At 37.6% G+C, this 25,878-nt stretch overlaps 1 protein-coding gene across 1 annotated transcript; it reads right to left on the reverse strand.

Moving 5' to 3' along the window:
* LOC103028957 (DNA-binding protein RFX7) lies at positions 1-25,627 on the reverse strand. Its single transcript, XM_049474502.1, has 10 exons — positions 25,154-25,627; positions 20,602-20,635; positions 11,356-11,441; positions 10,855-10,893; positions 10,599-10,721; positions 9,603-9,722; positions 9,337-9,418; positions 8,402-8,609; positions 7,207-7,508; positions 1-6,799 (listed from the first exon to the last, which is right to left on the reverse strand). Exons 1-10 carry the CDS (start codon positions 25,291-25,293, stop codon positions 3,230-3,232), a joined length of 4,704 nt encoding a protein of 1,567 aa, XP_049330459.1. The 5' UTR covers positions 25,294-25,627; the 3' UTR covers positions 1-3,229.
* Positions 25,628-25,878: the final 251 nt, after the last annotated feature.

Consider the following 25,878-nt stretch of genomic DNA (forward strand, 5'->3'; position numbering starts at 1 on the left):
TTATTTAAAAATGTTTATTGGCTTTTAAAACCACTTAAAAAAATCTCACCTGTGAGTACTTTCCATTGAAAAAAAGAAAGAAACATCGCTAAAACGCTTCTGCAATATTAAGAAGCTACTGTACATTGAGCAGTACACCAGACGACAGCACAGAGAAGGGTTCAGTCCTACTGTTTCAAAGAGACAGAAAGAATAAACACATTTGTATCTACCAGACCAGTCTGAAATACAGCATTAGACTTACTGTTTGATGAATCTTCTGTGTATCAAAAAAGTAAGGATTAGATCTTTCCTTCCCAACATAAAAAAGTAAATAATCAGTGCCTCGATAAATGCCGGAACATAGAAAAACATATTTACAGTTTTCTTCACAAAGGCATTTTTTTTTTCATAAAAAATAAAAAAGGAAAAAAAAAGCAAAACAAAAGATGCATGTACTGAAAAAGGGAACATATTCATAAACTAAAACATACAGAACAATATTAACTTAGCAAACATCACACATATAGCTTTTATTCCGAAGAACTACATTATTTTTTCTCGTCTATCTGGTCAACACAACCAGCCCTCAGTTTTTTTGCGGAGGGAGTGGTCACAAAGTATACTACAATAGATAGTTTAACATACATGCGCACATACAATCATTGAATAACATAGTGAAGCATGTTCTCTTTTTATTCACTTTTAATAATGTTATCTTAAATTTTGTTTGCTTTTATCTTTCTTATTCTCATGGATGAGAATGAGTAAAATGTGTATCTCATTGAGATTAGTGCACATTGCTACACAAGGCAATAATTCATTGTAATTTTCTGACATGTCATATGTAATTCCCCTTTTGTAATTTACCTTTGAAAAAAAATCAGCTTTTTACCAGCTTCAATTGCTTCCCCTTTGTCCTTTGAATCTCTGACAAAGTCATGGTTTACAAAAAAGGAAACTCTTTAGTGCAATAAAGTGAACTTTCTGAAGTTTGCTGAATCATGAACCATTGAAATTCCAGTGCCTGCCGCTCCAGGGTTCTCTGCGCAACACATTTGACTGTCACAATAAAATGAACATTGTATATATCATTATTCATCTTTTTTCATATAAACCATGCTATTTTTTCCTCTCTCAATGTACACATCACATCTGCAAAGCAGAGACCAATATACTCTTTTAAGGAAAATGGCACATCAGCAAGCTAGAGACCAAACAGACAGCATTACTAGCACAACACATAAAGCCAAAAACATAACACACAGCATATCGTGCTGACTATAGATTCATTATGATTTCTTAACTTTTTTTCCCCTCAAGGGCTTTCAGATCTATCTAAATCACCGTACAGTGTATTTAATAAAATGGATTTTTTAAAATCTTGACTATGTCTTTTTTTTTAAACAAAGGTGGTGTTAATAGAATGACTACAAATAGCCTTAGTTTTAATGAATTCATTAAGTAATGTTGGACAACATGCTTCCCACCCATAATTAACTGTACATCAGATACGTCTTCCATATACATACTATACACAAATATCAGCCCACCAGGAACTCGAGCACCATAAAACCCTGTTCAATTCACCAATAAATTCAACCAGATCAATTTAGTGATGATGGTTACTTGGAGATGGAGACAGCGATAGCAGATCTCAATCACGTATTGTTCTTTACCAGTTCTCTTTGGTATGGATTTTAAGGCTGAAACACATTAAACCCTCAACCACTCCAGGGTGGACTTTTGATCACAAGCCTTAGATGGAATATCTACTCTTAACCATACCATTTCACTACTGTCTACTGCCGTAATCATGTGGAGAAGAGCTATGGGGGAAATGGTGGAGACAACAGTTTGCAAGCATTATTTAAAGGAATGTGTTTGGAAATCAAAAACAATAATTCACAATGACAAACAGCCAAGCTCTGTCTGAAGTGCAGCAAGATGTTTAAAAATCCTCAAATTCCATACATTAAAGCCTTGCTAAAGATGACATAAGGCCTTGGACTTTGGAAATAAGGCAGACCAGACTCCCTCATGTAATATTTCACTTTTTTAAAAAAGTGTAGTTATATCAAAGACCGGACTCCTCTCAGTCATCCTTTTATTTAACAGTACGAGTAATATGTCCTATTATTAAATAAACTAACTGACTATTTATTAGGCAAAACATAGCAATAACCGAAAAGTGTTTCGGCAGATGCCAATGAGTTTTATTCAGCACCTATTAGCACCTAAAATTGCATGTTACTTTGACTGACAATTTAGTTCAAATAAGAAGAAGTGATCATAAATGTCCTTTGTGACAATGAAAGTGAAGCGAATTCCTCAGCAGTCTGACTCATTAGCTTATATGCAAAGACAAAACTCTTAGCCTATGCAATTTATCAAAACTTAATTGTCCATTATTAAAATATTGCATTCCACATCATTAACTGATTTATGGAATCATGGATTTGTGGAATATTCAGGATGTTGAGTTGGACTAATGAAGTAAGTTAAAAATATGTGAATAAAATTGTGGATATGTTAATAATATCCAAATTAGGGCTGCACAATATATTTTTACAGCATCATCATCACAATGTGCACATGCACAGTAGTCACATTGCAGGGCGTGAAATGTCAAATAAATGCTTGAGACAAAAATGTTTACATTCACTAACAAAAGAAGTTCTACTTTTCCATGACTTGGATATAGATCATATCTTTTCAAATTATTTTATTTGTCCAATCTTCAATGCATGAAGTGCATAACTAATATAATGAAATGTTGGATGAAATGGATCACTGACTTCTGCTGAGCTCTTTTCAAAATGAAAGTTGTACTGTTTAATATTGCAATATATATTGCAAAAAGAAAATGTATTGCAATGACAGCTGTTTATCAATATTGTGTAGCCCTTACTACATAAGTCCTACGTTATGTTATAGATCCATAAAGAAAAGAAATGCCTGATTGCTGCCAAATGCTTTAAATCAACTTCAGTGAGAGGAGAGCGAGATGGGCTGTAACAACAGGGGGGGGGATGCAAGCCTGTAAAGATCACTTCAGGTCAGGCTGGCACTTCTCTCTGGACTGACTGATAGATCCAGATTGTTGCTGCAGTGACACAACTTAAATCACATTTTTTAAAATATATAAAAGAGATAAAGAGAGTCATAAAAAACAGAAATGAACAATGAAAAAAACATAAATAGTGACGAACAGCAATAACCATGACAGTAAAGGAATAGAAAAAGAAACCTAACCCAACATTTCTACTGTTGGCTGGTCTTTGTTCTCCAACCAGTCAAATCCAGCAGAGTTCACAGTGTCGCTGCATATCTGCTGAAATATTGGGTCGTTCTTCAGCTCTTCCAGTGTGGTGTCTTCATATTGGTCCTGTTGCTGACTCGGGTCAAACAGAAGATTGGGATCTAAAGTGTTCAGGTCGTTGATGCTACCGGAAAGATCAGAGGTCAAACGGATTTCACTGGAGAAGTCTGACGCGACTGCGCTGAGTTCTGATGCCACCTGCCCAACCAGCTGCGAGCTGGGGTTGAGTCCATCCTCCCCCAATAGATCCTTGACAGTGCTATTGAAGTCCAGCTGCTCCTGCTGCTGTTGCTCCTCATCCTGTTGTGAGGTTTGAGGCAGCAGTTGCTGTTGACTGAGGTTCGGATCATCTTGTAGCTGTTGTTGGTCCTGTAGTTGCAACTGTTGGTCCTGCAGTTGCAACTGTTGGTCTTGTAATTCCAGCTGTTGGTCCTGGAGATGCAACTGTTGGTCCTGCAGTTGCAGCGTTTGCTCCTGGAGTTGCAACTGTGGATCTTGAAGCTGCAGCGTTTGTTCCTGGAGTTGCAACTGTGAATCTTGCAACAGTTGTTGATCTTGCAGTTCCAGCTGTTGATCCTGTAGTTGGAGCTGTTGCTCTTGCTGTTGCAGCGTAGAGCCTGATTGTGCTTGGGCCTCACTGGTGAAAGCAATCTGTTCACCCCCAGTGGTTAGAAGGAAACCAGGCTTCTGGAAGTCGAATGGTGAAGGGCTTGAGCAGACGGGTATCTGTTGTGTTTGATGGGCTGTGCCTCCAGGAAAGGCCTGCGTAGTTTCCAGGATTTGGGTGAGGTTCATCCGCGCTGTGTAATTGGAAGGCAAGTTGTTGACACCCAACCCACGCACTGTGTCGTCCCCGTCTGCATCCATCTTGCTGAGGAGCACACTGGTGATTTTGGCACTGTTGCTCGGCTGGCCCTGGTGGCCAATTGGCAACATCTCAGACTGCATCATGATGCTCAACGGTACTGACTGGCTCCTTTGGGCCATGCTGTTGGCATTTACCACTGACTGGTTGTTGGAGAGAATGCTAAGAACCTCAGCGGTCAAAGGGGAATTGAAAGGTGAAACAACAGATCTTGGCGCAGGATTATTCTGCCCTGTGGTGCCACTAAGATTGCGCTGCCGTACTGCAGGACTGACACTACGGCACCTAAAAGTTCCACCTCCATTCCCAGATGTTGTTTTGTTGTCTAGTGGTGCTGGGACCGCAAAGCTTTCCTGCTTGTTTTCAACTGTTTGCTGGCCTTGCTGAACAGGTGACACAGTTGTCAATCTGCCCAAATGTCCATCCTGGTGTCTTGACTGGGACTGAAATGACTGCCCTGGTATGGCAAAAGCGTGGGGTTTACGGAAGTGGTCCTCAACCAGATCCTGATAGCTAGGAAGGATGCTAATGGCATTCGTGTTTGAAATTGATGGGGAACTTGAGGTGCTGTTATATCGATTGTTGATCCAATCCATTTTAGCCTTGTCTGGATGAGTGGCCATGGGCCTCTGCATGGGTTTAACTGGGCTACTAGATACTACACTGCCATCATGGTAACCAGGTATGTTGGAATTAATAGGAGTAAATGCAAAGGGATTGCGGCACTCAACTGGACTTGGTGGAACACTACTACTACAGTTGGACAATGGAGTGCTTATAGGTGTATGTCGACCACCTAAAATACCATCAACTGGGGTAATAGGAGCCATTCTAGAACACGGACTCTCTCTTGTTATACTGTGCCCACCTGGCAACATTTCCGAGGTCGGGGTTGGAGTTGGGGTTGGTGTCGGAGTTGGTGTGGGTGTAGGAGTGTGGACTGGTGTGGTGCTGCTATGTGCAGAGTGGTAGAACTGCGTACCTGTCTGGTGGGGAGAAAGAATAGTGCTTTGAGGAACTGACTGGCCTTGTAAAGGTATATCTAAAGAACTAAGATATGGCTGCAGACTGCTATTCAGCTTCATTTGCTCCTCCATCTGCACCAGCTCTTCCACTATACTATCTTGAGTCATGTCATCATCATTAAAAGGGAAATAGTCCATGCTCGCTTGAGCTCCATCAAAGTCAACAATATCCTGCTGGAGGGTCAACTGAGTAGATGCTTCAGGTGTCTGGGCTATCAATGGAAGATGGCTAGCTGTTACCTGCTTTTGTTCTGCCTGTAGCTGTAGAGAATAGTCCTGTAAGGAACTCTTTAGCTCACTCACAGCAGATGCCTCCTGAGAAATGGCAGTGGCGACTTGGTGGCTCACAATTTGTTGCAATAAAGCTTGATCAGATGCTGTGCTATTACAAGAGACTATATCAGCAGGGCTAATTCCAGCAGAGGTGTCCCCGTGCTTGGACTGTGAAGAGCTCTGAGGAGTCACAATAGTCTGAGAGGTGTTTTCAATGGGTGTATCTGAAAGGGCTAAAATTTGTGTTGGTAGGCAGTTACTCTGTTTTAGTGTCACTTTGCATGGAGCACTTTCTGGTCTTGCAGGAGTTCCTGGCCTTTGTATCTTCTTTGCAGCGATTATAAGACCAGGTTTAGGATGGTTGCTGGCATCCAAAGGTTGCTGAGATATAAACACCCTCTTAACAGGAATTGCATGGGTCTCAAGAACAGAAGCAGAGCGCTTTCTAGGACTTTTTGGACCAAGACCAGCACTTTTTGGTGACTGGCCAGAGGGGGAAAACGCACCATTGGTTGACAATCCAACATCTGCATTCTGATTCATTACGGTCAAATACAAAGTACTTTCACTGCTGTTATTGCTGCAGGGGGCAGCTGCCCCTATGATTGTACTGGGAGGCGTTGCAGAGTCACTTTTGGCCCTACTGACTCGTTCAGGCACTGGGGATGCCTTTACAAGAAGAGAAGGTTCACTGGAAGCCCTAAATTTAGTGGCCCTCTCGTTCTTTAGCCCAGTGATAGTCCCGGGTGCGGTACTCTGCTTTTCAACACCAGCAGACAAGTTACTGTCATTCGTAGCTTCACAAATCATTTTGACTTCAGTAGTGGAGGAAATCATGGTGGTGGCAGGGTGGCCAACTCTTCCAGCTGTAGCTGACTGAAGAGTGGCTGAGCTGCCATTCTGAGATTGCTGGTTTTGGCTAGGCTCTTCATGGGAAAGAGTGCTACTTACACCAGCTGAGGCAGGTCGTAAGGGTGTTGGTGTGCTGCTGCCACTGCTACTGTTAGGTGTTAATGATATAGCCGTCATCTTGACAACATTCACTGAGCTGACGTGCTGAGTGGGCATCACTGTTTTGATGGGGCTGTTGTGAGTGATGAGAAGTGTCGGGGGTGATCGAAGAGTGATGGCGCTTGTGGCAGAGGGTTTAGGTAGGATCTGGGCGTATCGGTGTCTGGCTAGCCTGTCACCAACAGGACTGGCAGGAACATTCTGAGGAGTTTTAGGGGACTGCTTAACAGGCTGTGTGACCACTTGGAAATTCACTGGTAGGACTTTCCCTTCAGCTGCTGCCACTGGACTTGGGGAGGTCATCAGCTGTCGATTCCTTTGCACCTATAGAGCAAAAAATAAAACAACAACAACCATTATGCAATAACATTAGCTAAAATATAATAGACATTTTGATCAGAAAGAAAATACATACATAGACACAAACAGACATTGCAAATGTTATAAATAATTTAGGGTGCGTTCTTTCATTTAAAACAAATAATTAATCACCTAAATTATTAGTGAACAGTCTTACAAATGTGAAATATATTTTGCTTAAAATAAACATACACATTATTTTGGTTAGTCTACGATTTTTTTTTTTCGTTTGTCTTTTCCCCCTTCTCTTACTTAAAATGGCACAACCTCGCACTGACGTATGAAGTGGCAAGGAGTTTCCGAAGATGACCAAAAGCTTAGAATCATGACTAAAATGTAACACACTAATAGTTAATGAAACAGGAATTTACCGTGATGGGACTTGGCACTGCCGCTACTACAATTCCTATCGTGGGCTGTGGGGACAACAAAGCAGGACTTCCAGATGTGATACCGGAACCAGGGCCTGGTGTGCCTGCTTCAGCTCTACGAGCTTGGGCATCACTGGGCAGTGGAGATGTGAGTTTCTGCTCCTGCTGTTTCTTCTGGATCTTTCGCTGTAGCTGCTGCTTGGCATCAACCGAGGGTGAAGGGAGAGTCTTCACTTGGGGCTGGAAAGCATTGGCCTCACCAGTAGGCACAAATGCAGATGCAGGAGTGGGCGTTTTTACACCTGATAAGATTAGCAAAACATTACATTAATTATTCACGAAATTAACATGGCTCAAAAATGTATACACCTTAACTTAAATAGTAATTACACATTTAAACTATTAAAAACTACAGGGTGTTGGTTCGCAAAAATAAATGACATTAAAATAAATTACATAAATTACAGACAAAGCTTTTTGCTAAATGTAAAACTCCAACCAAGCTTCCATACACCTACTATTTCCATTTTGTGGACTAGAAACCAACAGCAGATCATCATCACCCAGGAAAATGGTTTAGTTATGAAGACTTGAAGACTGAAGCGGATGCTCTAAAATAATGTAATGTAATAGACTGCTGGAGTGCACAGCTAGCAAGCACTTTATGATCAGGGTTCACAACAGTAGTCTAGGTCTGACTGTATTTGCTTTGAATAAGATAACCATAAGCCCTTTTATATGAAATGACCAAAAATGTTAACACAGAGGCCAATAAAAAACAAACACTCAGTGACAGAATAAGGAGAATTCTACTGCTCGCTATTTGGGTGTGTGCCTAGACCATAAAAAAAAGCATATTTTTTACACTATAAGGCATATTTAAAATCCTTTAATTTTCCCAAAAATGTCAGTGAGCCTTATAATCCAGTGCATCTTATGTATGAATATTACCAGTCAGGTTGTAAGGAGCAGTAAAGCCACTCCGCTTAAGTACAGCATTATAAATAATATATATTTTATATTTTGGATGGATTTGCATGACTGTGTTTTAACACCATTGTTGTCCTTGTATTTATAAGCTTCCCAGGGGTCATAGTAAAGTTAAGCGGATGGAGACATACCCCATTCCTTTCTCTTTAGTTTTTTTTTTTTTTGTTGAGAGATTGTAGTGACTGTATGAGACTGTACTACTTGCCTGTTGGGGTCCCAGTCATAACAGTTAGGGCAGCCATGGACTTGGTGCCAATATAATGGCTGTTGAGCAGAAATCGTGCCAACTCCTCCACACTGTCAAACTGACGGCTCAGGACTTTCTGGGCCCATTCACAGACTAGGCCGCAGGCTGCAGAACGCATCTCATCTTCAGCACTGGGAGACTGAGCAGCTGGCTCCAACAGCTCACACTGAAACAATCAATAAAAAAACAGGTCTGCATAAACACAAGGTTACTTTAATAAGAACATAAGCATATGAACAGATGTTTCCTAGCTTGTTAGGCTGTAAACACAGCCTGGAGACAAAAGCCCCTTAAAACAAGCAGGAAGCAAAAATGATTGCTTTGCAGGCATAGCAGAACATCACTTGAGTAAATGCCTAGTAGATATCTGTAGACCTCTGGTAAAAGCTGCCTGCAATGGCCTAATACTAAACATAACTTTTTTAAACTTTATAATAACAGAACATGCCTGGATGTATAAATGGGAGATTCACATCTAGTGTGTTATGCGTGTTATGTTAAGTTGATTTTTATACCTATACAGAGAAAGCAAACTACACAGACAAACCACATTCTGCAACAGGAGGTATAAGGTATAAGTGCTATCAAACTATTCGGTTGTCACTGTTTTTCAGATTGGACTGTATGTTATTCCTGCTGATTGTAGCTAAATTACCTCAAATGTCCATCTTCAATGTGCATAAGATATTTATGTTTCACTAATTAGTTATTAGCACACTTTTAGCAATAAGAATTACTGCATATAGTTTCACAGATGACCTGAACAGAACTAGTGCAGCTTCGTTTTGAATATAGTGTATTGGTGTATTCAAAGGTTTTCAGTACAATAAAAAGAGTGTTTTAGGGTACTAAATAAATAAATAAATTTCGCTCTGTTGGCAAAGAACACTTACCCCATCCCCTGATTTATGCAGGTCCAGGTTGGGCAAAGATGGCATATGCACAAAGGCTTTCTTCCTCAGTCCACTATAACAGTATGTGAGAAGCTGTTAAGTTTTAAAACGTTTTGAAATAATTATGGGTAAACCTAATTTTAAACATTTATAACAAGACCTAATTTGGAAACCAAATGTGATCTACACAAATAATACGTAACATAAATTCTGAACACCTCAAGCAAATGCATTTTAAATAAACCATGTATTTGCAAACAAAAGGATATTTAGATTTTCCTCGCATTCCAAGGCGGCGTGCCTTCATGTTCGGAAAGACATTTTTCATAATCTTTCCAAAATCAGCAGCACTTAGAGGATGGTAGCCAAGATTGTCACAATAGCTCCTGTAACAAATCACAGTATACTTTTAAGCATTTCAGAAAACTTTGATCATGTTATAATAAGTTGCTCCAAATCGATGAACTCTAAGGTTATGTTCACACAGCAGATAAAAGTTTTTTTCAATACACTTAATCTGACATTGAAATCTAATATATATCTGACCCAGCAATGCAACTCTAGATTGAACAGACAGATTAGAATTTGTGTGATTTCACATCAAGATATTTGTAGAGGAGGTGTAAAAGAATGACAGCAGTGAGGGAGGGTTTGAGTGCCAGGATAGGGAGGAAATATATCTTAAACATATGGGATAGTGTCTGTGTTCAAACTAAATTGGTAGGCACATAAAGCAACCATTTAGAAATTTCTGAAGAAATAGCAGAAGTATGAGGCTATAGCATCAAGCTTAAAGAAACTAAGGATGCAAACCAAAGAAGTGTCTGTGACTGAGGATGTATTTGAGCTCACTGTAAAAAGGCCCTATTATTCAGTGATAAACAAACTCCTTGATAGCTCCTGTGTTTCTGGCACAGGTAAAACAAATACTTTATGTATAGCATTACTCTCTTGCTTCTGTTTGTGATTTTAGTAACGTAAAATAACTAATACGGCACATTAAAAAAATAGCATAAACATCAGATTTGGCAAGAACATTTGATTTAGGCCACGATACCTACTGTATGAACATAAAATACATATTTCCAAACATACGCCATGTAAGTTTAGGCAAAGACTACTCAATTTAAAAATATTTATGGCTCAAAATACACTCATCAATAACAGAAATCCTGGTGATAAGGCAGCAAGACTAATTTTAAGTGTATTAGCAGATACGCAATGCTTAAAAGCTGTTTAATCTGGCAAGCAATCACACTCACTTGTACTCATCATACACCTCTTGTTTTGGCAGTGAGGTCTCAGGATGCTCCTCTAAGTGATTTCTGATCCAGTTGAAAGCATACATCTGTTGGGTCCGGCTGGACGATGTGGAATTCTGGTCACTAGAAAGGAAAAAAAGTCAATAAAAAGAATGGTTTTCCAGAATCCAGCAGTGCAGATTATTCTCTTGTTTGTAGGTTGTTTGTATATGTAACATAATGTTTTGCCTTAAATAGAGTTGTAAAATTTTAATACCATGTTGCAGGACTTGTAGACCCCCTCTGATTTTCAGTTCTATTGGACATCATGTTGAGAATTAGGGGTTGGAGTGATGAATAGATATGGGGAAACAAATGACAAAACACAGGATGCTGGGTATTGCAGTGCCAGAAATTTGCGAAAATACTGCTTTTTAGAGGCATGATAGTTTATGTAGACTATAGGATTATGGAAAATGCACAAGAACAACAGGGGAAATGGTAAACACAAAAGCATACATTATAAAACAAGACGTACTTTATTTTCTACCGAAGTTTTATTTTTTTATATGAAGCTGCAATTGCATGTAGAGGATGAATACCAAACATATCAGTAGCAGTCAATGGTGGAGTCAGTGGTATATGTGTAAAATGGCATAAGATGAACTAAATGAGCAAATGAACAACCAAAACTAAAAATGACAACAAAAGAAAACGTAATGAAATGAAAATGTGCCAAATTAAATTACAATAGGATGAACATGAATAGTGAACATACCTTTTGTCATTTCCACTGCTAGGACCAGAAGGCAACTTAAGGTAGAGGTAGAGTTTTTCAATATCTGTAAACTTCTCAACATCTTGCTGCATAAAAAAGAAAGACAGAAAGTGATACATGAATAAAACAGCACAAGCACACAAAATACTGGGTTTTTCTGTTTATAATTTTTTTTTAAACATTGGGACCATAAGCATAAAAAGTCTAAATGGAAAAATTTGAAAAACACCCGAATATTGCAAAAATGGTTATGCTGGTGCAAAAGATAATATTTTGTTTCAATCAAAATGAGAAAAAGGACAACAGAAAATTGTTTCTTAAATAAACAGTAAAATATTAAGCTGCAGATGCCTCTGGTCTGATCATACTTGACATATAGTACATAAGTTTTTTACAAAACTGTTCTAAATGGAAAAAAGCAATTTTCTTCAGAAATGTCATAACTTCATAACAATCTACATATCTTTTTAAAAAGTTTGAATACAAAACCCAGCAAATGGCCTTATAAAAAAGTAAATGAAGAGGTATGGAATTGCTTAAAAACCATTTGTAGCACTTTTATATTTTATATAGTATAGATACACTTTACAACATTAATTAACAATAAGGTACAATGTTGGAAATATTGTTTTATCTTATTTACAAACATGCATATTACCTTATACCATGACATAATCTGAAATACTGATACAAATTTAATCCACATAAATATGGAGTGATTGACACATTTTCAACAACCCTTTTCATAAAGTTACAACAGTATCATCATATTTCAGGCCTTTCTACTAAAACACGCAGCTTTTTGCCCTTGATTCATCATTAGTGTGGCACATAAGACTGTAGACTGACTGTAGTTAGGCATATAAAAATGAGTATAGAAAGCACTTTATACGCCGAACCATTAAGCTTTCTAACATTTTGTATGGGTAGCTTTGAGGAGTCAGAAGGAAGAGCTTTAACTCTTCCAGCCACCATCAGTGAACATGGCACTGAAGTGTCTGCCGGTGACCAACATCAGCAAACCTGAAAATCCTCCTCTACTCGTAGCTGGTTGCCATGTAAACCCTGACAGTAAGCATGCATGTCAATGCTGACAAACTGGCAACACATCTTTTCAGCGTGGGCTCCGCCCCTGCTCGCTTTCAATTGGCTTGTGAGAATGAATTCATTTCACCTCTTCCTATTCTATTTGCCTCTTTGTTGCTAGGGGAAACCACCACTCATGAATGGGGTGAGACTTGTCAGCCAATGAACAGTAAATAAAAAATAAACAATTCAACAGTCTGTCCAAAATCTGTGACCTCTGACAGGATTACTCGCTTCCCCCGTCGCATAATTACAGTTTAACAGCTGATTCAGTTACACGCTTTCATACGAAGACTGAAGAAGGAGGAAACATGCAGAACAGCTCTGAGCTCACCAGGATACCACACGAATCTCTGACAGAGCTTTGATCTGAATCAGACACACAACAAGAAAGCCCACCCCCATTACAGACACTGAACAGGCAATTATCCCTCTATTATAGTGAGGTGCTGTTTGTGTATGTCCTGTTATAAAGGGCTACAGCACATCAAGACATCCACCATTGTATCCACCGACTACACATAAGATGCAACAGGTTACATAGTGAAGCTGCCTACCTGCTTCAGGCCTATTGGGTTTAGAAAAAAAACAGAATGTTCTTATTAAAGCCTTTATAAATTAAACATTCATTAAAGGTCATTAAACCTGGTGTACACAATAACAACATTGCCATAATTTTTATGTAAGTAAATAAAAAAAAAAGTCTTTTTTTATTTTTGTATTCTAAAAAGGGGTCGTACAGTTAAAAAGCTTAACTGACTTTGTTTTATTTTATATATTTATATTTATGTTATATATTTATTTTTGTATTATTTTATACAAAATCTAAGTTTTTGTAAGTTAATATAGTTTACCAAGTAGAAAAAATTCATTTTTTGTTTCGACTGAATGTTTAAAACTGTTATTATATAGCATACTACATAAAACTTTAATATTAATTTTTTTGTAGTATTATATTTTTGAAAGAAATACGTTTAGTGATCCATAGGCGAGTCTTCTCCCACACAGCTTGATTTAGTGTGTGTCAAGTGTGTCTGTGCTATCCTGAAGATGCAAAAAGTACACCTGGCTCAGCTCAAGACATGCAAAAGACATGTACTAAATCTCTTAATCAATAGGTGTTTTTGTAAATAAACCAATCAGTGCACACTTTTCAGATTGGTATTTTAATGGCGCAGCGCTTCTTAGTGAAGAAAACTGACCTGTGTGTTCATGCTTCAAGGGTGCACAAGAAGATCATTTACAGGAACAGCAACTTTATTTTGTATTTTTTTTATTATTGATGTGAAAGTTGTGTTTGTGCAAGTGCATGCATGTGTGCGACCAGTGGATGTGTACGTGGGGGGGAAACCTGCATAGCTAAGATAGGTACAGACATCTGACTGTTGACTGTTGTCCGGTTTTTAATCAGTCAGTGGTGCAATTGTAGTGTATGCTGAAATTTACCTGAACTCACCTCACTTCCAGACCACCATGCCCATCAGTCTGGGTATATTAATTACCTCTGTCGCTATTTTAATGGCACAGGCTCAAGGCATGGAAATAGACTGTTGCGTTGTTTTAACTTCTGTCATTTTTGTATAGTTTTGGTTTTAACTAATATCAGTCCCTGCAACTTCCCATTGGCCTGCATAAAAGCCTCATGGCAGTTTCTACTGCTAATGCTACTGTCATGCTATTGTTGGGTGATAGAGGGGCTATGATAAGCTAATAAAAAAAAATTCTTGAAAGGTTGCTGCCATCCGTTCCTTTTAACTTCCACCCATCACGCACACTGTGGTCACCAATCAGGTAAAGCTTTTTTGGTATTTCTTTACATTGCCATCAAATAAAGTGTAAAATATATTATAAAACAAGTAAAAATACCCAGCACTCTACTATATTAACCTTGTTTTGGGGTTGCTGATAAAAGGTTTTACGGGCAAAAAAGAATCCATGGTTTTGGCATAACACACCTAATACTGTGATCATAAATCATACACCTAATTTATTTTATACCACGTGGCAAAATGTGCTGACATCGTGAGCAGTGGTGAACATTCTATAATATTAAACATCTGTGGCAAGTCTCAGGACTAAACTCGGAATTGTAAGCTATGCCATTTGGGATGTAACGTACTGTATGAATTATGCGGAGTTTATTGCTGTTTGTCTGTGATGATTTAAACACAGATGTCAGCCCCCAAAGAAATTCTCAGTGTAAGCAGTAACAGACAAAGGGGTTTGCACGTTTTCACTTTCAAGTTTGATCCTCAATATGTTGTTATAAATAAATAAGGTCAACTACTACACACTGAAGTTTATGGATGCAATGTTTACTAATCTAAAATAATCATTCAAATTTGTCAACAACAACTTTAATAGTTAGTAATAGCATTGTTATACATGTTATTTCTTGCAGTAACTAGGAGCGATTGAGGAAGCTTGTGTACTCTTAACTGCGCAAGTTCATAAATATCAGAACAGATTACAGTTTTACTTTAAAAATCACTAATACAAACAGACCGTATCAACATAAAAGTCATTAAAACAAATGATGTAACACAAAAGTCTTGTGTCTGTAAAATTATGGGAAACCTGATTGCTGCTAGTTTGCAAACTGTTAAATTACATTTGTAACAGGAAAAAGAAAATGTACATGGAAAGTTTTTAAATAAGGTATGCATCTTTACTGTCTGCATTGTTCTATGTTGTCACTATATAGTGCTATATTGAATCCTGTGCTTTACCCAACATGCAGTGTATGTACTAGAAATCAAATTATAGATGTTGCTTGTACTATGTATTTGTACTTAATCAGTTATTGCTAATCTTCTTAAAAAAGTTCTATAGCCTACTCCTACAGGTTTCCTGATAGCGGTCTTTTACCACTAGCTTTGATAAGATGGTATCTATAAAGGATGCACCAGTTACCTTACGGCAACCCTTTCGTTAGAACTAGACTTGTTTCTGCAATCACTGTCACAGAAGGAACAAAAATCAGAAAACAGAAAAAATGTACATCAACAATCTTTACTGCACCGGTCACCCTGAACTAGGGCTACAAAATATATTATGGGTGCAAAAAAAATACTGTTATTGAAATATATTGCATTGTTTTTATGGTGTCAAATATTCATATTTATATTAAGACACAGGCGCTTTAATCTCCCCATGATTTACCACCCAATTTGACTAGATTCACTGCTTCATTGCTCCACATGGTGGCGTTAGTTAAATGAATAGGGTAAACCTGCAGTGAAGACTGTTGGTTGTCAAATTCTGTGAAACTAACACCAATAAATCCATAATTCCTGGTATTTAATTATTAATCATTTAGACAAACCTCTTCAGTAACAAAGGTGTTGTGAAGTATTGTAGAGAATTAATGGCAATATATCGAGTTTATGAATATGAACTTGTTTTCTTTGCATTATTTGGGGTCTGAAAGCTCTGCATCTTTTTTGTTATTTCATCCATTTCTCATTTTCTGCAAATTAATGCTCTAAATCACATTTTTTAATTTGGAATTTGTAGTTTATAGAATAGAACAATGTTTATTTTACTCAAACATATACCTATAAATATCATAATCAGAGACACTGATTCAGAAACTGAAGTGGTCTTAATTTTTTCCAGAGCTGTATATCTCAAAAACATTGTGCAGACCCACCCCAAAAAGACAAATAAACCAACAAAAAATGACTACTGTGTCTAAGCATAAATAAATGAATAAACTGCCTTATTATAGAAGGTTCAACAATTAGGTAAAACTGTACAAAAACTCCTGGACTACAGTCAATTAAAAGTGTTTATCATTAAGACAAACTTTTGTCCATTTTCTAAAACAACAGTAATTGACTAATAATAATGTTGTAAAAAATGTAAAAAATATAAGCATTTAAATACTACAAACAAAATTATAAAAAAATCACTTAACATAAATAATGCATTTAAGACAGAATACTGCTATAATCACAATATATCACAATATATTATGTGTGATATACTATGACACACCCCTAATGCTAATGTTAAAATTTTGTAATACCCTTGCTTTACAATAAACCATTATGTCGACACTATGTCAAATATAAAATTAAATCCTAGCACTGGTTTGTGGCCAGGGCTCCATAACTATGCTTTTATTGGGTAAAATATTTAGTGGTGGTTGGAATATCTGGGAGAAGCCTAGTAAAAGCCTCTAAACAGAAAGAAACACCACAAATCCATCATTATAATGTTTCTGCGTTCCAACAACAAAAAAAGGGAAAAAATAAAGAAACAAAAATGACGTGTGGTGTGTGAACACTGACTCATTTCAGATGTTTCTGATGAATGTTTGGTTACATTACTGACAAATCACAGGCTTCACGAACGAACATTCATTTCTTCACAGCCCTATTTTTAACCACATTACACTGGAAAACCTGCTTACTCATTTCCCCAACCAATATCAGTTGTGGTGATACACTACAACTGAAGTATTATAATGAGTAACTTTATATAAACAATAAAAGAAGAAGCCTGTTTTTTGATGAAACTAAAACTACATCTGAATCATTAAAACTTTATTAGTAGCACAATAATAATGCAAAAATGTGCCAATCAACTTGTCTTTAACTGCTTTGCATTGACTTCAGTTCCGCCAAATCAGACAGCTCAGTGCAGCTACTGTTGACTAAGTATCTGAAAGAGTGACGCGAATAGAATAGGAAAGATTACATATAGACTATATATGTACACAAACACACATAATGCTCGTGAATAGCGTAGGAAAAATTACATATAGACTAAATATGTACACAAACACACAATGCTAAGGAAACTAAACTAAAAACTAAAAAATCAGAATCTAAAAAACGGTCAATAAACATAAACTACTACAACTACTGGAAAGCCTACACTAAATCCCAGATCTTGGCTATCACCAGTAAACCTCTTGATTTCAGGGCACAAGCTATCATTTACTACAAAAAAGGATCTGGGCCAGATCTGATCACAATAGGTTCCCACTACTCTTGCACTGTTACTGATGCCAGCTCTGGCACTTACGAGCAGTATTGGTATCACAAATACAGAGCACCTATACCAAAATACTGTTATTGGCTATGCATATGTATGTGTGGGTGTGTGCATTAGAGCTCTATTAATTAAAAATATTTAAACATTAATTAATTAAGGGTAAAAGCTGTTGCTAATAATGATAATTGCTGTCTTTGAATGATGGTAAGCTAATAGAGTTAATTTACTGAATGTATTTTACAAGCTCTGCTTTTTAAACATGCAGTTACTCAAACAGTACATGCTTTTCTTTCAAGCTTATTGTATATATTATCTGGGACAAAGTATATTGCATTTTCCAGAAAAAAAATCTATAAACAATGAAATGTTATGGGCACCTATTGTGTAGTTAAATTAGAGCTATTGATATTTGTACTCGATATTGGCAGATAGATCGAAAAGCTGTTATCGGTATCTAAATCAAAAGGAAAAAAGTGATATCGGTGCATCCCTATTTTCCCTGCAATGGTCCATCCAGGACGTCTAAGCCCAGAAAAGTTGATGCCACTTCTGGATATATGGTTAACATGAGTTTTGCACAGTACAGTTTTAAATGGCATTTGTCAATGTAACTGCACCAAACACCGCTGAGAAAGTGGAGAGCAGGGGTGTTCAGTTTACGCTTTAACCCCATTTCATTGCTTTTTTAACCTTGTTACTAGCCATTTTATTGTTTCAAAACTTTTTTTGGAACGTATTGCATGCCTGAAATGCAGGAATCTATATACATTAACACATGAACTGAATCTGAGCAGATGAAACACGAATTATCTTGGGTTTATACTGTTTACAAGTAAATAAAAGTCAACATAAATGTGTTTTATTTATTATCATTTTCCTTAGTGTAAAAGTGTTATATATTATTTGTAAATGTAAGGTATCTTTCAAAGTACCCAGGAGAATCTTATGGATAACTGCAGTACATTTAAGGATTTAAAAAAACCCTTACTGAAAGCATATTGTCCAACATATATCTGCATCTTTACGGTAAACCTCACACCGAAAATCTATTTACATGTAACATAATAATTCAAAGACGAGTTATTGCAATAAGTGTACGTATTATATGCACGTCTCTTTAACATACCTATGCAGACCCAGTGCTTGTTAAAAAATATTAATTTGTTTTAAGCTATTCTGTGCAATAATATTAGGGACTGGTTTAAGAAATTGATTTTTCAATTTAAACCGATCTTAATTTAAATTATCTGATATCGATTTATATAAACCCAAGTAACCTTTAACTAGTTTACATCAGTAATCCCACAGGGAAAGTAAAACAAGATGTGTCTCATTTCAAGCAATATGCCTTTAGTTAGCAATCAAGCTAGCAATGTCACAGAGCTGTTTCATTCCCTTAAATGCAGCAGCAGTTACATTCAGAGTAAAATAAATCAAATGGCAAATGGCAAAAGGTCACAAACAAAAAAAGCTAATTATCGGAATTTAAATACATAATATCTAAAAGTTTGCTAAGCATATGCAACTCCTTAGAATTACAACCTTAGATTAATCCTAGTTTGTTATCAGTTATGATATGTTACATGTTATGACTGTCGAATATAAGTCACATCTGAGTCTGATTATAGTCATTATCATGTGCAACACTAGGGTGTGACTCAATCTTGTTCTATGCAATCTATTTCAAATGGTAATCTACAATAATTTAGTTACTAAACAATATAGAAACTGACGCACTCAGTGTCACTTTGACACTTTGACAGTGTCACAATTTCAAGTCTAGATTGTGCATGTATTGTGCGTTTCCACTCTGACTGTCGATAAAGTTATTCTACTTTTTCACAAATTAACGGATTCAAATGTGTCCTCCTCCTAAAGTAGTTGAACTGTTCCGATTTATGTATCTGTTTTAAAAGTGTTTCGGGTGCACTTGCATTTTTATGTGGCATGGGTCACACAGAAGCTGGAAGACCCACCTACATCTTCTGTTTTTATTTTGAGAGGGTTGAACTTAGGCTTTGACTATTTAAATACAGCCTCAGTAAAACACTCCTTCTAATGTTATTGTGTAGATTGTATAAGGGTGTATGGTCACTGTTTACATTTTACTCTTTTGAAAACTACAATGGCCTATACCAAACCATTTTTGGACCCTGGTGGAAACAGAACGAAACTTTGAATATTGTTACACTTCTAAATGCGGAATAATGAAAATTGCAAGATATGTACTTAAACATATACTAGGAAATGCTAATAATATGTGTATGATGTAATGATATTAATTTAAGTAATGATATTAAGTAGGAATTTTTCATCGAAATCGATCAAAATTATGTCATGGTCTCGAGCCTCGAAGTCAAAAAGAGGATCAACAATCCCTCCCTCTAAGCTACGCAAGCACACGCACGCTACGCAAATGGCGCAGCATACTGTAGTCGATGCCACAGACATTGTGACTGCTCAAAGAGCAGCCCTTTCTCCAGAGAATGTGGACATTCTCATCTTCTTAAAGAAAAACTTGAAAATATAAAAATAACAGTTGTTTTGTCTAGCCTTAAATATGTTAATAGTTTTGGTACCTTAAGGAGCATCTTTCTCTCAGATAAAGTTAATAATATATCTTTGTTAAAGAAAAAAAATTGTCATTCTCAGGGACCGAGTCTTATTTTTTTATGTTTAACTTTTATAGTAGGATAGTGTTCAGTTTTTTAAGGCTCTAATTGTTCTATTATTTTGTACATGACCGTTCCTGTTTTTGTTTTTTTTTGTTACGTTGCACATTGCTGTTTTAATTGTGCACAATGCTGCTACCAAAAAAAGCCACTAGATGGCATTACATTTATATCTAAATTAAATTATTTAAATTTGACCATTAGTGCCTAATGTGGTGTATTATAGATCAATTGTATCACTTTGCATCACTTATATCAAGCCCACCTTCTGAAATAAGATACTGTAAATTTGATGAATCAAACAAATGACTGACCATAGACTAATCTAAACCTGGTATGGGCCTCTCTGCTGTAAAAAAAAAAGGAAAAAAGAAAATCAAGAATCGAATCGAACCAAGACTGACAACTTGCCCCTTCCTCTTGCCTTACAAGAAATGAATTCCAATGTGTGCATTATGTGCAAAATTAAATATAAGTCACTTACCAAAATGCTGTCCACTTTTGATTGTACAGATTTGCTGAAAGAGAGAGAAGAAGGACAAGGTGAATATAAACAGTTTTGTTAGCAAAACAAATATGTTTTTTTTTATTTTAAGCATAGAAAGTAACTCCACCTAGCCACAAACATCAATATTGTCATTTGGTTAAGCATTGGATGTGGGAGTTGAGTGACACAGATACAACGAAAGGCCAACATAAATTTCTCGAAGAAAACTGATGACACTGGATATTGATATTTTGATGTAAGTAACCAACATTTTACATTTTCCAAACCTCTCAAGCCAACATCATGTTGATGCTGAATACCAACCATCCACTCAATTTGTATTTCCAACAAAAAATTCTAAATCTATTAAAAGTTAAAGGTGGATGCTAAGCCATGGACATCAACTGAATTTTATTTATAATCAAAATTCAACATCTGTCCAACACTGGAGGTGGGAGTCAACCCTACACTGGATTTTGACATCAATTCATTTTTAATTTTCAACCAAAATTCACGTTTGGTTCCAAATTTAATGTCTGTCTACTGTCAACACTTTCCGATACTGATGTCCTATGCCTGCTGGGTTATAAAAGATGGCATGACTGAAGGGTTTGGACAGAATCACTGTTGGTTCACACTACAATGTCCTCACCACGTCCTCTTATTTACGACTTAATTACATAGCAGCAGCTCAGCTGAGGCAAGCAGGTGCATTTTTTCTTACAGCTCTTGTTTGACTGGTAAACTGCAGACAGTAAGGCATACAGTGAAGCATTTAATACCCTCAGGCAGTCATGAGGCAGTGCAAACAATGCTTTATTTTGAATAATATAATTTTAGGTTGAATATGGCTTGGAGGGCAGCATAGGACAACATGTCTTTTACAGCTGTGAAGTGACTGAGCATGGTAGCTAGCTACATAAAAAAATAGCTACAGCCATGTAAAGCACAGGAACAACAAATCCGAAACAACAGCATGCATGTAAAATGGCTACTCCAATAATGGCTATACAACTTCAAAACACTGTAGAGAGATTGAGAGTCTGCCCCACACCCTCTTCCTCATGTAACGCAAAGCTTACATGGATTGCCAGGTGGAGGACACTGAACATGAATGAATGCTAGAGGAGTTTAAGAACTTTTGCAAAGGCAAGTGACGAATATTCTAGAAATTGGCCAGCTAATATATACTGTGGAATTTCACTCTTTGATCATTATAAACCACACTGGGTGGATTTTAAACAACACTATCAATCGATAGCTACCGTTCTAGCTTGACCAATGGCTGCATTAGCCAAAGGTAATATTGATAGGCTGAAAAGGCTCACCTGCTTCAAAAATATGCACTCTGGAGTTGGACTTTAGCTACACAATATCCTGATCACATACTGTTCAGTTTAACAGATAATTCAGCTCAGTATTTAGCTACCTGTTAGGGAGAAAATTTGCTACCCAGCTCTGCATTAGTCTTGTAGTCCTTCTGGGCTCTAATTTATCAAAAGCTTTGTCAATATTATTCACGTTACTGAGGATTTAAAAAGATGCCGAGGCTGCAGCATAGCATTTGTCTGCTATTGTGCTCGGCTGGGCTGCACCAACGTTCCTTCTTAAGTTATATATATTACTAGTCACTACTAATTAGTTTCAAATGATCCTTTTTCTAAATCTGTTTGCACCACAAATCTGTATGTTTTGTCTTTTATGTAGTAATAACTAAGTCATTTACGGAGATACCGATTGTCGCTTTTAAATGAGAAAAACAAATGTATAACATGGCATGGTATGACATGGCATGACATGTTGCCATGGAAATAAGGTTGCCAACCAGCAGAGATGTTTTTATTATTGCTTTTTTTTTATCCGATTATCCCACCCACTCGCAATTCCCCCGTTGTCAGGAGGTTAAAGACTACCACATGCCACCTCTGACATGTGAAGCCAGCCACCACCTCTTTTCAAACTGTGGTGGATGTAGCATTACTGTGCTATCAGACTTCAGCTGCTTATAGCAAAAATAATAATCGGGATATGAACTGGTAATCCTCAGATCATAGTGAAACATGTTTTAAGATGTTTTAATTATTTCTGGGAAAAACAATGTAAATGATTATCATGCCCTTAACAGCATGTCACCTGGTGGCAAAAAAAGAAAACAAGCCATGTATTGTTTCCATTGGTTTGGTTACAACTTACTCCTGCTTAGGTGCTTAGGGCTAGGTGTAAATACTTAGGAGCTACTAGCTCCTACATATCATGACTGTCCAATGAAAAACAAGTATCTCCAAAACAGCTACTTTAAAGACAATGTAAAGAGTACATTTCAGGTCATTTTGAAATATTTCTATTGGTCTGTTCATTAAGAAATGTAATGTATTAAACTGTATGTTATGTAGTAAACTAAAAACGAAAATACTTGTTTTTCATTGAACAGTGACTATATATATTAGCTAGTGTGGTGCAACGTGTGTTCTGATTGATAATGCGTGAATCTGAATTAAGTAAACACTTAACCAGATTAGAACTAGCCTACGCTTAAACTTATTCACAACTGGTGCACAGTCCCTGTGGTCTGAAATTAGGACTGGGGAATGGGCAGTGGGCAGATTAGAGAATCAACACAAACAGATTTCTACTCGTTAAAGATCCCAATTTAACCCCTTAACCTGTCTTGTCCCGTATACAGGTGCTTTTCCGATTTGAAACCTCCAACCGAACACTTGAGCTGGACCCCAAGAATCAACCCAATTTCTGCAAATAGACGTAAAAACTAGACAAACATAAAGAAACTAAAGGTTTGGAGGACATGAACTGTTTGATTTGTATTCAGGAAAATATTGATTTTAAAATGAAGTTCAGGAAAGAGACAATTTTATGATTTTATTCATTATATTGACATTAGCGGTTTTACTTATATATTTTATATTTCAATTACAATTATGCTTTAAAGTAACGTTCCTTATCAAACATGAAACATGCCTGAATAGAAATCCTCAAGATTTAGGGGTGTAATGTCAGGCAGACAATTGGCAAAAATCCTGGCCTGTTAAGGGGTTAAACAACATAAGCTACTGGCTGAAGCTCTGCTGTCTGTGCACAGATATGCCAGTGCTTGAATTTGGCAAACCTAGCAGGTTTCCTTCATTTCTGATTACAGTCAGAGTCATTACAGAAAATAAATTACATATTTGTCCTTTAGTGCAGTTTCAGTGTTCATACAGCTCCAGCTAACCATCATTTCATCGAGCTCAGCGAGAGCTGCTGGCTGGCTAGCGCGTTAGCTGACTAACGTTAGCTAGCGTTAGTTACCTCCACCTAGTTTAACCTAGCTGTCTGAACCCCGTATCTGTCCAGGCGGTGGAGGTTAAAGCGCAGTGACCGCTAAATGGCGTGGTTTGGTGCTCCAGTGCAGCGCAGCCCTGTCAAAACAGCAGCAGCTCTGCTGTACAGGCAGCTCGCCCTCATTAGCTACAACCCCTAGCAACCGACAGACACCAGGCGGGCAGGACCCCGCGAACCCGAGACGGACAAGCGCAGTTATCGAGAACTAAACGCTGAAGCCGCTCATATGTCAGCAACACCTTCTCACCTGGCGGGCGGTTAGCTAACCAATTAGCTAGCTTAGCTAAGCAGCTAGATAGGTTAAGCTAGATAGCTGGCTAAGCCACTAGCAGGTGTTCTGACGAGTTGTGCTACCATGTCAAACCTTGCTACCCCAGTGTAGCTACAATATTTAAAGGTAAAAATATATATATTTTAAAAAGCACAATTTGAACAACTAGAATTAGAAGTCTAACTTAAGTAGCCTGAATAATTTCTGTATCAGGGTAATGTATTAGCTAGAGGTGATAAATAATAAAAAAAATACATATCATCACTGTTGTATTATTATTATTATTAGCCATTTACACTTTTGCAACACTCAAGCAAATAATAACAGTGGTCTCACAGTGGTACACAAGGAAAACACAAAATTGTCATGAAAAACACAAAAACGTTTCTGAAAATGTGGGTCAGCGCATGCGCAGTGCCGGTAGGAAGCACAACTCGACAGAACACCAGTTTCGAGCGCTGCCTTCTGCCACTAGCAGGTGTTCTGACGAGTTGTGCTACCATGTCAAACCGTGCTACCCCAGTGTAGCTATCATGTTTAAAGGTAAAAATATATATATATTTATAAAAGCATACTTAGAACAATTACGATTTTAACTAAAGTAGTATATTTCGATAGCCTAAATCATTTCTGTATGAGGGTAAATAAATATTAGCTAGAGGTAATAATAATAATAATATATAATTAAAAAAATACTTATAGTTGTATTATTATTATTAGCTATTTACACTTTTGCAACACTCAAGCAAATAATAACAGTGGTCTCAACGTATTTAACTAATTTATGTACACAAGGAAACCACAAAACTGTCATGAAAAACACATGAAAACGTTTCTGAAAATGTGGGTCAGCGCATGCGCAGTGCAAGTAAAAAGCACAAATCGACGGGTAGCATAACTCGACAGAACACCGGTTTCGAGCGCTGCCTTCTTAGTTACCAGATTGAATTCTTGATCTTGTTGTACTGCAGCGCGGTCGCCTCGGGGCCTTGCAGACCAGGCACCGCGGTGGAGAGAGAGCCCAGGCCGGACACGGGACTCTGCTGCAGCTGCCCAGGTTGTTGTTGATCATCAGCCATCACGGTGAGATTTCTCGCGGGGAGAAGGAGGAGGAGGTGGTGGTGGTGGAGGAGCAGGAGGGGGGAGCGAGCTTTAACATGTAGGCCTCATCTCAGAGAGGAGCAGCAGCAGCTCTCCGGGTGGTGCGCATAGCGGCGGCGGACCGCGACCAGTTACCCTCTCCTTCAGCCGAGCAGCCGGATGGAGCATGAGCCGAGACCGCGCTCCTCCCTACTGCACTAAACCCGCAGCGCGAGCCTGCTGGAACGCGGTGGACAGAAAAGCAACCGTCGTGCTGCAGCGGCAGCCGCCACGGACGCTGCTGCTGCTGCTGCTGCGGCCAAAGCAGTAGCTATGTCCGACTCGTGAACGACTCACTGCGAATCGGTTCTTTACAATGCATCGGTCAGACCGATTCACATGTGCAACTTGTGTAGATAATTGTCATTTTTGTTTTGAAAGACCTTTTTAGACGCATATAGTTCCATAAATTGTTGCAATAACTGTATGTCATTTTAAGACCTTTTCACACCAATGTTTAAATGCTAATAAAAATGTAATAAGAATAATGCATTTACATATTACCTTTATGAAGCAATTATTTA

The sequence above is a fragment of the Astyanax mexicanus genome, chromosome 2, assembly GCF_023375975.1.
Source record: "Astyanax mexicanus isolate ESR-SI-001 chromosome 2, AstMex3_surface, whole genome shotgun sequence".
NCBI lineage: Eukaryota > Metazoa > Chordata > Actinopteri > Characiformes > Acestrorhamphidae > Astyanax > Astyanax mexicanus.